This window comes from Bufo bufo, chromosome 1 (genome assembly GCF_905171765.1).
Source record: "Bufo bufo chromosome 1, aBufBuf1.1, whole genome shotgun sequence".
Classification (NCBI taxonomy): domain Eukaryota; kingdom Metazoa; phylum Chordata; class Amphibia; order Anura; family Bufonidae; genus Bufo; species Bufo bufo.
In genome coordinates this window covers 375,089,595-375,102,756 of record NC_053389.1, presented here as the reverse complement: position 1 = coordinate 375,102,756, position 13,162 = coordinate 375,089,595, and the positions used below count along the sequence as shown (strand labels likewise).

Here is a 13,162-nt window from a genome sequence, read left to right as displayed (position 1 = left end):
TTTTTTTCCTAAGTGTGAACCACCCAGAGATGGTGGGTAAAGTTATTAAAGCACAAGCATCCAAGAAGGACAGCAGGCGTGCGGCAATTACCCACTCCCGACTCGGGGAGGTAGTGACGATAAATATAATACAGCACTCCTAAGAGGCCCTGTTATTGGAATGAGTACACTTTCCGTTAACGAGGATCTATTGGAGGGCAAGTCTGGTGCCAGCAGCCAACTTGCTCCCGGCCTCCACAACGTTCACCCAGTGTGCCATCATGGTGAGAATTGTGTTGATGTGAAAGTTAAAGGGGCAGTAATGTTCTAAAATATGTAACTTTTAATAATACGAGTAAAATATATATAACCCCTTACAAACATAAACAGACAGACACAAGCGGGACCCTAAGTACGCGTAGAACGCTGGGAGGCAGGTCACGGTAGATGGGGCCCTGCGGGCAGACTCTTGTTTAAATTGTGTGGACCCCAAGGATCAGGGGGAACCACACCTGGTGGTGAAGATAAATGTGAATGTCCTGTGTCCCAAGGTAAGGACCCGGACAATGCCTTGTGTGGGTAAGAAAACAAGGTTAGATCTTACCGGTACAAAGTAATAGGCAGTGTTTATTCACTGAGCTCAGGAGGTCACCGCAAATGATGTTCCTTTCCCAGCGCATAGATTTGGTGTCCTTTTGAAGAAGGGTCTTCGTGAGATAGGTCATGCGTTGTAGAGGGCTGCAGGGAGATGAGCTGTCCCTGTTGCACCCTGCTTGACCTATTATGACCCTAGTGCCCTAACACAGGATCCGTGCCCCGCAAGGGGTGGTCCCGTCCGGAACCTCACCCTGGTCTAAGGTCCCTATAAGACCCTGCCGAGGTGGTGAGGAGGACACCTGATATAGTGGAAATAAAACCGTGGGTACAATGAATGAGTATGTTCACCTGTCCCTACGCGTTTCTTCAATTGAACATACTTGCAGGATAGTTATAATAAACCCCTTGAATGGTCAGGGGACGGGGGTTAGCACAAGTGGTAGCTGTCCTCAGTTGCACAGTATAAATAGTATATTACTGAGCAGGATGGAGGGGGCAGACTAAGTTAGGCCACTAGTGATACGTGGTGTATTTACACTGAAGCCGACCTCAACCGCAGAAAATAAATAAGATAATATTAAGCAGTTGGGAGGGAAGCGCAGACTAGCTCTGGCCACTCAATGGTGTATGGCGTGGTTGCTGTCTACCGAGAGTGCGTATGGCAAGGTCCAGGTGTACCTGTAACACACAAAAAATAAAGGAACGCCCTCTAGACCAGTGTCTAATAATAATAATAGTCCTCTAATTAAGACACACCCGCTGATCCCCTAGTACAAGGAAGGGCCAGCAAGCGATGCACCAATATGCATTCAGAGACTCAAATAGTGCAGAGTATATTTACTTACATGCAGCCTGGGGTGCGTGTGGCAACCATCTGGCTGGAACGGCGTCAGGCAGTTTGTGTGAGGCCGGTAGTATGGCGTCTGGCAGTGCTGTGTGGCGCGCTGATTCTGTTTTCAAATAAAGGGGGGCAGAGATTAGTCAGCGCATGCGCGCGCGGGACGTGGTCGCGATGTGATGTGAAAGCATCACGTGTTGCGGCGCACACGTCACGTGAGCGCGCGTCAATGGTCAAATCCACATCCACAAATTCCCTTCTCAGGTGGGATGCCTGGCGCTTAAACTCCCCCAGAGCAATTACGTTTAAGCCTTAAGTATTGCCCAACCGGTATGCCCCGTTTAAGCGGGGTGGGATGGCAGCTATCCCACCTGAGAAGGGAATTTGTGGACGTGGATTTGCGGTAGATGGTGGCCTGTAGACTACCGCTGCCGCCCCTGGATATGGAAATATCCAGGAATGGAAGGTGATCCCGCACAATAACGGAGGTGAACCTAAGGTTAAGACTGTTGTGGTTGAGTTCTCAGGTGGGATAGCTGCCATCCCACCCCGCTTAAACGGGGCATACCGGTTGGGCAATACTTAAGGCTTAAACGTAATTGCTCTGATAAGGGGGAGTTTAAGCGCCAGGCAGACGACTTGAGAAGGCGTTTCCGTGAACGGGGTTACCCTGATAGGTCACTCAAAAAGGCCTATCAGAGGGCACGGGCCGAGACGGGTACCACCCTCCTACACCCCACCAAGAACCCAGACACTGATCCTCAGAAAATGATACGGGTTGTAGGGACTTTTGATTCTGCAGCCACCAGAATAAGGGAGATCCTAGGTCGCAACTGGGAGACTCTTCTCATGGACCCTGATCTAGCTGCAGTTTTAAGCCCCCAACCCTCTGTGACCTTCAGGAGAGGGACTAATTTAAGAGATAGGCTGGTAAACAGCCACTACAGTCCACCAGACAAACAACGCACGTGGCTGGATAGCCTGGTTAAGGGCTGCTACAGATGTGGACACTTCAGCTTTTGTGGTCACCTCACCCAAGGCAAATCCTTTACGTTGGACCCGGCGGGTCATACTTACCACATACGCCACTTTATTAATTGCCGCACCACAGGTGTTATTTACCTCCTCACCTGTGAATGCGGCAAGCGGTAGGTGGGTAAGACCCGCAGGGAACTACGCAAGCGGATGGGGGAGCACATCGGGGATATCCGCAACGATAGAGACACCCCGGTGGTGAGGCATGTCCACACTGACCACGGCGGTCGTACCTCAGCCGTGACTTTTATGGGCATTGAACATGTCCAGAAACCTCAACGTGGAGGAGACTGGGACAAGCGTATACTCCAATGCGAGTGCTGGTGGATTTTTTAATTAAAAACCACCAACCCCCATGGCCTTAATGACCAACTACAGTTTGGGTGTTTTCTCTGACGGGGCCATTGGTGGGTGCGCCATCTCTTTCCCCTCGACCAGCATCATTGGTGGTTCTGTGGGGTGAGTGTATGTCACCGGACCATCCAATGTCAGTCCCTTTAAATCTTCTCTAAATCTCCGTGGATAGTTGTATTACGCCTGACTGAATATATAATATTTAAATCATAAATTTCCTTCATATTGGTTTATTTATTTGTTTATTTATTTTTTCCTCATGTGGGTTGGGAGCATTCATTCCCCATTGTGGTCCCGCCCCTAGTTACCGTGGTTATCCCTGCCCCTGAATGTCCACCTTGTTGTCCTTCAGTGGAGGGTCTGTGATTATGACCCCCCACTCATAATCTCTATGCGAGTGGTTTGTAGTAGCTGGACACTGATAGTTTGCCCAGCTCCATCCACTCAGCTTCTCTGAGTGAATCGCTGTGTCCGTCCATCCTGCCGTGCACCCAGTGGACTATACTGTATATTGGCTGGGTGCAACTACCGGCGGACACGGGCAATAATGGGACGGCTCCAGCGCTCACCTGACCATTGACGCACGCTCACGTGACGTGCGCCACAACACGTGATGCTTTCACATCACATCGCGACCGCGTCCCGCGCGCGCATGCGCTGACTAAACTCCGCCCCCCTTCATTTGAAAACAGAATCAGCGCGCCACACAGCACTGCCAGACGCCATACTACCGGCCTCACACAAACTTCCTGACGCCGGTCCAGCCAGATGGTTGCCACACGCACCCCAGGCTGCATGTAAGTAAATATACTCTGCACTATTTGAGTCTCTGAATGCATATTGGTGCATCGCTTGCTGGCCTTTCCTTGTACTAGGGGGTCAGCGGGTGTGTATTAATTAGCAGACTATTATTATTATTAGACACTGGTCTAGAGGGCGTTCCTTTATTTTTTGTGTGTTACAGGTACACCTGGACCTTGCCATACGCACTCCAGGTAGACAGCAACCACGCCATACACCATTGAGTGGCCAGAGCTAGTCTGCGCTTCCCTCCCAACTGCTTAATATTATCTTATTTATTTTCTGCGGTTGAGGTCGGCTTCAGTGTAAATACACCACGTATCACTAGTGGCCTAACTTAGTCTGCCCCCTCCATCCTGCTCAGTAATATACTATTTATACTGTGCAACTGAGGACAGCTACCACTTGTGCTAACCCCCGTCCCCTGACCATTCAAGGGGTTTATTATAACTATCCTGCAAGTATGTTCAATTGAAGAAACGCGTAGGGACAGGTGAACATACTCATTCATTGTACCCACGGTTTTATTTCCACTATATCAGGTGTCCTCCTCACCACCCCGGCAGGGTCTTATAGGGACCTTAGACCAGGGTGAGGTTCCGGACGGGACCACCCCTTGCGGGGCACGGATCCCGTGTTAGGGCACTAGGGTCATAATAGGTCAAGCAGGGCGCAACAGGGACAGCACATCTCCCTGCAGCCCTCTACAACGCATGACCTATCTCACGAAGACCCTTCTTCAAAGGACACCAAATCTATGCGCTGGGAAAGGAACATCATTTCCGGTGACCTCCTGAGCACGGTGAATAAACGCTGCCTATTACTCTGTACCGGTAAGATCTATCCTTGTTTTCTTACCCACACAAGGCATTGTCCGGGTCCTTACCTTGGGACACAGGACATTCACATTTATCTTCACCACCAGGTGTGGTTCCCCCTGATCCTTGGGGTCCACACAATTTAAACAAGGGTCTGCCCGCAGGGCCCCATCTACCGTGACCTGCCTCCCAGCGGTCTTCGCGTACTTAGGGTCCCGATTGTGTCTGTCTGTTTATGTTTGTAAGGGGTTATATATATTTTACACGTATTATTAAAAGTTACATATTTTAGAACGTTACTGCCCCTTTAACTTTCACATATTACGCTTCTGAGCAGTACTTTGGTGAGTGGTGCGGCTGCACCATTCTCCCTTAGAGGGACGACTCCCCTTTGTTGAGAATTGTGTTGACCAGACTCTTGGCTACTGAGAATGGACTTGTAGGTGAGGGCCTGCTGCCGCTTTGTTGACTCTAGATAACTCCATGCATTTGGAGAAATTTTTCAACAAGTACCTTCTGGTATAGCACAGTTTTTCTTGTCCTCTCCACCAGAGGAATGAGAGATGAGAAGTTCTCTTTGTAGCGGGAGTCGAGAAGGGTGAACAACCAGTAATCCATGTTGTCTAAAATGTGTATAATGCGCGTGTCGTGGGAAAGGCAGTCTAATATGAAGTCAGCCATGTGTGCCAAAGTACCAACAGGCAAGACTTTGCTGTCATCATCAGAAGATGAGCTGACCCTGTAAAAGATTGTAGGTGAGGGCCTGCAGGTGAGCTAACCCTGTAAAACATTATATGCAAGGGCCTGCAGTTGAGCTGACCCTGTAAAACATTATATGCGAGGGCCTGCAGGTGAGCTGACCCTGTAAAACATTATATGCGAGGGCCTGCAGGTGAGCTGATCCTGTAAAACATTATATGCGAGGGCCTGCAGGTGAGCTGACCCTGTAAAAAATATGAGAGGGTATATATGCGAGGACATTATATGCGACAAATAAGCATGTTGATATGATGGAAGAGGAGGAGGAGGATGATAAGAAAAGGAAGATTTAACCATATACCCTTTTTTGTGGTGGAAGGGGTGCATGGAAATACTGTGTATTGAGTACATCAAACAACACATTTAAAGTACCTTTGTTCATCCGCTTTCCTCTGGTGGAGTTGAGAAGTCTGGGGCAATCCAGGCCTTGTTCATTTTTATAAGAGTCAACCTGTCAGCATTTTCAGTTGACAGGCGGATACGCTCATCTGTTATAATACCACCAGCAGCACTAAATATCACCTCAAACAAAACGCTGGCGGCATGGCAGGCCAGCACCTCCAAGGCGTAGAGCGACAGTTAGTGCCACGTGTTTAGCTTGGACACCCAGTAGTTGTAAAGCACTGAGGACGCTGACACGGTCTGCTATGTACTCCTTCACCATCTTCCAAAACTTTTCCCTCCTTGTGACACTAGGCCATGCATCAGAGTGAGGATGCTGGCGGGGTGTCATAAAACTGTCCTAGGCCTTGGAGAACTGCTGTGTGTTCCCCTTGTCTCCCCTCCTCGGTTGCACAAGGAAGTACGGACTCTGCCGCCAGCGTTGTCAGATGGAAATCTCTCAATCTCCTGATCCTCTTTCTCCTCTTCTGCCCACCCACTCTGAACAGATGAAATTAAACTTCAATGGGTACTACCCTCTGTAGCGGAGGCAACCGTTTCCTGCTCCTCCTCCGCTTCATCGTCCAATTCCTGCTAAGAAGACGGACGGAGGGTGGTCTGGCTATCACCCTGTGTAATGTCTTCTTGCAAAGCATCGTCCTTAATTGTGAGTAGCGAGCATTTGAATAGACACAGAAGTGGGATGGTGAGCGGCGATAACGCTATTATCAGAGTAACCATCTGTGTTGATTCCTCAAAGTTTCTTAAAACATCACAGAGGTCAGACATCCATGCCCACTCCTCGCTTCTGATTAGCGGAAGCTGACTGAAAGGCGACGACCATGTTGCAGCTGGTATTCCACAACTGCCCTCTTCTGCTCACAAAGCCTGGCCAACATGTGGAACTTGAAGTTCCAGCGCGTGCTCACGTCGTACAACAGCCGGTGAGCTGGCAAGTTAAAACGCTGCTACAGAGTTGACAGACCGGCTGAAGCTGTCGATGCCTTGAGGAAATGTGCACACACGCGGCGAACCTTTACCAGTAGCTCAGGCAAATTGGGGTAGGTTTTGAACCGCTGAACCACTAAGTTTAAGACGTTGGCTAGGTATGGGATGTGTGTGAGCTTGCCGAGCTCCCAAGCTGCCACCAAGTTACAGCCATTATCACACACAATCATGCCTGGTTGTAGGTTGAGTGGCGAGAGCCACAGCTCAGTCTGGTCTCTTATCCCCTGCAACAGCTCTGCGGCGGTGTGCTTTTTATCCCCTAAGCATATCAGCTTCAGCATGGCCTGTTGACGCTTCCCCACTGCAGTGCTACACTGCTTCCAGCTACCGGCTGATTGGTGCTGCACGCGGATAATTCCGAAGTGGAAGTTGAGGAGAAGTGGGAGTTGGAGCCACTAACGTAGGTGCTGGCAGAAACCCTGATGGAATTAGGGCCCGCAATCCTCAGTGTCGGTAGCACCTGTGAGATCCCAGGGTACGACTCGCTCCCGGCCTCCACAGTGTTCACCCAGTGTGCCGTCAGGGAAATGTAGCATCCCTGGCCAAATGCACTTGTCCATGTGTCTGTGGTTAAGTGGACCTGCCCAGTAACTGCGTTGCTCATGTCATGTGTGACGTTTCGGGACACATGTTGGTGTAAGGTGGGCACAGCACACCTTGAAAAATAGTGGCGGCTGGGGACAGAGTACCGCGGGGTGGCTGCCGGCATCAGGCTGCGGAAGGCCTCAGTGTCTACAAGCCTAAATGGCAACATTTCCAGGGCCAGTAATTTTGAAAGGTGCACATTTAGTGTTATGGCCCGTGGGTGGGTGGCTGGGTATTTGCGCTTGCGTTCAAATGCCTGGGGCAATGAATGACATGGTGCTTGTGAAGGTCCAGGTGCAGGGCAGGAGGCATTTTCGCCTGCACCTTTCGACAGGCGATTGGCCAGCACGTACCATAGGGGAAGAGGAGGCAGTAGTGTGACCCGCAGACACAGATTGTGGACCCAGGCGTTCGTCCCACTTATTGTGGCACAGGTTGCAAACTACTATTCTTTTGTCGGCCGCCCTTTCCTTAAAAAAATCGCCATCCGTGGAACAGTTGCGAGTCTGTTTGGTGTGGCCCGCCTTCTCCCTTTTGCCACCCCACTGCCTCTTCCAGCATGTTGCGGTGCTGCAGATTCTTCCCCCTCTGTACTGCTGTCCTTGCTCGGCTTTCCAGCTTCCCAGGTTGGGTCAGTGACCTCATCGTCCACCACTTCTGATTATCCTCTTGATTTGTTGACCTAACCATAACCTCAGGGATTGACAACTGTCTCATCCTCTTCATCAACTTCTTGAGACAGTAATTGCAGTTGACTCATTGGCAACTGTGTCTCATCATCATCCACCTCATTAAACACTAATTGCCGTTCCCCACCGTCATGTTCTTGTGACTGTGGATGCTCAAGAGGTTGGGAATCAGGGCACAAGATCTCATGTCCCTCTTCAAGCGTGCTTGGCGAGAGGGTCGAATCAAGTAATAGAGATGAAAAGAACTTCTCGGAATTTCCGAGTGTGGGATCACTTGTTTGGCCAGACTCTCCATGGTGGGAGGAAGGAAGATCAGGGTGATAATTCTGTTGGCCAGACTCTTGGCTACTGAGACTGCACTTGGTTGAAGACAGGGTGGTGCTTAACCGACTGGAAGCATTATCTGCTGCAATCCAACCGACCACCTGGTCGCACTGGTCTGAATTCAAGAGTTTTGTCCTGCGACGCCCTGCAAACTGGGACATGAAGCTAGGTATCGTGGATGAATGTTTTTCTTGTGCTCTGGCAGCAGGCACAGTTTCAACACGCCCAGGGCCACGGCCTCTGCGTGAATTATCAGCATCACGGCCACTTCCCAGTCCCTTACTGCTTGCTTTCTTCATATTAAATGTTATATGCACGCTTGACACACAAGATGTGGCACGGATGTCACAGTTCACAGCAAGCACAGTATATTGAAAAAATTTGTAAAAGTATGGAAAAAGGAAAAGAGATTTAACTTATATTTTTCCTATCTCTGGCCCTGACACACAGAAGGTATTGTACAGATGTCACTGCAGACAACCTCTATAGAAAAAGTATTGAAAATGATGGAAAAAATATATTAATTTTCACTTAAATTACTCCAATCTCTGGCCCTGACACACAGAAGGTATTGGACAGATGTCACAAGTCGCTGCAGACAACCTCTATAGAAAAAGTATTGAAAATGATGGAAAAAATATATTAATTTTCAATTATATTTCTCCAATCTCTGGCCCTGACACACAGAAGGTATTGGACAGATGTCAAAAGTCACTGCAGACACCGTCTATAGAAAAAGTATTGAAAGTGATGGAAAAAATATATAAATTTTCACTTATATTTCTCCAATCTCTGGCCCTGACACACAGAAGGTATTGGACAGATGTCACAAGTCACTGCAGACAACCTCTATAGAAAAAGTATTGAAAAGGAAGGGGAAAAAAAAAAATTGGTACTGTAGCTATAAAATACTGCCAGCCTGCCATCACACACAATAGTCCTTAAAAGGACTTTTGTGTCTTTGAAACGTTTTTGTACTAAATAGATTGCGATTACACTCCCTACACTAACTGTCCCTTCCGAAGCGCAGCTCTCCCTGACTACAAATGAACCGAACATGTGTCATCGAGTGCTATATAGCACCCGATGACGTGTTCTGGCCAGCCAATCACTGTAAAGCCAGTAGCCACCATGGCTACTGGCATTACAGTGATGGCAATACTTACCTGTACGTTTATTGGCTGCATAACAGCCGTGAAATGTGTGGGAAGGAGACTCGAGCATGGCGCGAGCATGCTCGCTCAACACTAGTTATGAGTCTATGATGTGTCATTACACAGGAAATGCAAGTAGTTGCTAGTTAAAGTCACCTGAGCTGTGCACCACTTATATTTGTTAGAGATATAAATTCATAATCTACAATAAAAGAAGTGGCATATGCATGAGGGGTTTCCCCATTTTAATTTGACTGTTATGGGGTTAATATGGCATCAAAAGTCTGATGTTATCTAAAGATTTCATATGTTTCTCTTGAATTCAGAATGGTACACTTAAGATCATCGACCGGAAAAAACATATCTTTAAACTCGCACAAGGAGAGTACATTGCACCAGAGAAAATTGAGAACATATATATACGCAGTGAACCTTTGTCACAAATATATGTCCATGGTGATAGTCTACAGGTAAGTGCAGTCTTCAGCAAAATCAAAATAAATGATGTTATGTTTTTTTTTTTCTTTGCAAAAGAATACATTTTTCAGAACTGTAATTTCATGTGGAATACAATTATTTACTAAAACAGACATGTCAGGAGTGGTGACAGCTCCTCTTTAACAAATGTTAGTACCCTCACAGCATAGAACATTTAAAGGGTCACTGAGCTTTCACAAAACATTTGATATGTCTTAGTGGCACATCAAAGGATTAGATCAGTGGGAGTCTGAGTAGTGAGCCCCCCCATCAGTCACTAAAATGTGGAGAGAGAATCGCTTGCATAAAATGCTCTCTTATAGCTGCAGAGGAGGAAGCGAGACGTACTCAATAAAACATCTACGGGCCCGTCTTTCCTCGTTCTAGCGATTAGTGGGGGTCTCAGCGCTTGGACCGGCAACAATCAAAATATTTGATCTCTCTCTATGACATATCAAAAGTTTTTTGAAAGCTCATTGACATTAATCTGTAGGTTGCAGCAATTGATGAAACTGGTTTAGAGTTGTACATGGTATTATACAGAAAATGCAGCTTTCTCACAGACTTTCATTAACTAGATTGTGACTACTACCAATGCGACAAGTAGCAGGAATCTTCAGCCAGAGCAGAGATTTCCATGCTGCTCAACAAAGGGCTACTGTTGTATAACAGTCTGTTGCCTATGGTTCATATACAAACACCAGAATATAGCACATTAAATGTTTTTCATGGCCAACATTCACTAAAGGTAAAATAAAACAAAAAAAGTAATACAAATTAAAATTATGCATGGCCCTCAAGTCAAAAAATTTCTTAATTCTGAAAGGGTCATGAAGAAAAAAATAAATTTTCCGTTTCTGTTTTTATTTTCTTTCTCATTAGGCTTTTTTAGTTGGCATTGTTGTTCCTGATGCAGAAGTGATGCCAGGATGGGCAAAGAAGAAAGGTTTTGATGGAACATTTGCAGAACTATGCAACAATTTGGTATGATAAACAAGGATCTGGCCCTATTTTGGCGAGAAAATATCGGTACATTACATATCCACTTTGTGTGGGACGCAATGAAGGCATACCTTCGTGGGTTATATTATGGCATAATAAAATCCAAAAGAACAGAGTTTTTTAAAGAGGAAAAAAGACTGGAAGAAAATGTAAAATTCCTAGAGGGTAGGATCAGTACAAACAACGACGCAAATATGCGAGTTAAATTAAAAACTGCCAATGACCACTATATAAATTATATGACCAAAAAGGCACAAAATAAACTGTTCTTCCAAGGATACGAGCAGTTTAGTGAGGCAGGAACCCCAGGGAAACTGTTGGTCTCCATAGTAGCCAATCAGAAGTCCCGTCCAAAGATTAGACAAATCCTAACCGGGGATGGTCATAGGTTAGACAAAGCAGCACAAATTGAGGCAGAGTTTGTAAAACACTTTAATAACCTATACTGCTCTGAAGTAAACGACATAGAGACTCCCATAGATTTTTTGAACCAAATTGAGGTCCCCATATTGTCTGAGCCAGATTTGACCTTCCTGAACTCCCCTATTCTCCTGGGGGAGCTATGGGAGGTCATATCAGGTATTCAGGGGTCTTCGGTCCCCGGGTCGGACGGGCTCCCGTTTGGCATTTACAAGAGCCACGCGGAGATCCTGCTGCCTGGGTTACTGGAGGTCCTGAATGAATCCTGTATTATTGGGAAACTGCCCCCTTCCCTAATGGAGGCAATTATCACACTTATCCTGAAGAAAGGGAAGGACGGAAATAAAGTTGAGGCCTATCGACCTATATCATTACTCAATTCAGATTATAAAATAGTCGCTAAAGTCCTCGCAAACAGATTAAAAAGAGTAATTCCGGTATTAGTACACACAGACCAGACGGGATTCATCCCAGGGCGACAAATTCAGACAAACATACAGCGAGCCTTGTTGAACGTGCAGACGGGGGGGGGGGAGAGGACCGCTCCATCCTGTCTTTGGACGCCGCTAAGGCCTTCGACAGGGTGGAGTGGCCCTTTCTCTGGCGGACTATGCACAAAATGAATCTCGGGGCAAACTTCATCGAATGGGTTAAAATGCTATATAATGGCCCAGTGGCCAGAATTAATATAAACGGAGTGATCTCCCCCTCTATTTGTTTGCAGCGGGGTACTCGGCAGGGGTGTCCTCTTTCGCCATTACTATTTGCAATTTTTATGGAACCCCTGGCATGTAGGATTAGGGCGGACGCGGGAATTGTGGGATTTGGTGGAAGAGGAGTGGATGATAAGATCAGTTTATATGCTGACGACGTATTGCTTTACTTAAACGACGGTTGGAGAAATGTTCTACGTGTCATGCAAATTATAGATGAGTTCAGCAGGGTGGCTGGATATGAGATAAACTGGGCCAAATCCGTCCTCTTCCCCCTGAATCGCGCACCCACACAAAACGCGGTAAAGGTAAAAGTAATATCCCCACTGGACCACTTGGAATATTTGGGGATAAAGATTGGCAGCTCAGTAACGGACTATAACAAATTGAACACCATTCCCTTGATCAATAAAGTAAAAGGAGAGGGTTCGGGTTTGGCAGAAACTCCCCCTCTCGCAGATCAATAGAATTGCACTGATCAAAATGATTCTTCTGCCTTGGATATTGTACGTGATCGGCCCCTGCCCCATATGGATTGAGGGCGGCTTCTTCAACTGGATTGATAGGCTGGTCAATGATCTGATATGGGGCAGAAAAAGGGTTCGTATTAAGTTACGATACCTATCCTTGGCCGAAATAGACGGCGGTCTACCATATTTCCAAGGCTACTACCTCGCTTCCTAATTGCAATGGTGTACTAACGTGGGAGACGGAATGTTGTTATCCTACCTCACTAAACTACAGATACGCCCCATATCCAACATCTTCAGTACACTAGAAACTGGGGCCTTGGGCACCTGCCCGATAAGCTCAATGTTACAGAAGGTATGGAATAAGACCAGGTCTCTCTTGCAGATTACATACGCTCAGGAATTCACCCCGCTATGGGATAATCCCTTCCTAAATGAATTTCTCGCGCTTAATGATAATAACTTCTGGACTCGGAGAGGGATTACGATGTTTTCACATATTTGCAGCTCTGGTAAACTAAAACCTATAGGTGAAATATTTCACGAGACACCTATCACGGCTTTAAGTCACTATAGATATGCCCAACTTAAACATGCACTCGCATACATGCAAAATAAAATTTCTCAAACACCAATTACGCAATCATTATTAGGCTTTTGTTATGACTCTTACGGGAAAAAAAATCAGGGTTTCACAAATTTACACTAGACTTAGAACGGAATTAAGCACTGTTTTGAAATTTAACTCTGTTGGCAAA

At 46.8% G+C, this 13,162-nt stretch overlaps 1 protein-coding gene across 7 annotated transcripts in view; it reads left to right on the top strand.

Moving 5' to 3' along the window:
* ACSL6 (acyl-CoA synthetase long chain family member 6) overlaps nucleotides 1–13,162 on the top strand; it is a 658,958-nt gene that overhangs the window by 641,063 nt on the left and 4,733 nt on the right. For all 7 annotated transcript variants that reach the window (XM_040405103.1, XM_040405087.1, XM_040405095.1 and 4 more), the window contains 2 exons: nucleotides 9,649–9,792; nucleotides 10,682–10,783. In XM_040405103.1, coding sequence (XP_040261037.1) covers nucleotides 9,649–9,792; nucleotides 10,682–10,783 — 246 coding nt within the window. The remainder of the gene's footprint in view (nucleotides 1–9,648; nucleotides 9,793–10,681; nucleotides 10,784–13,162) is intronic.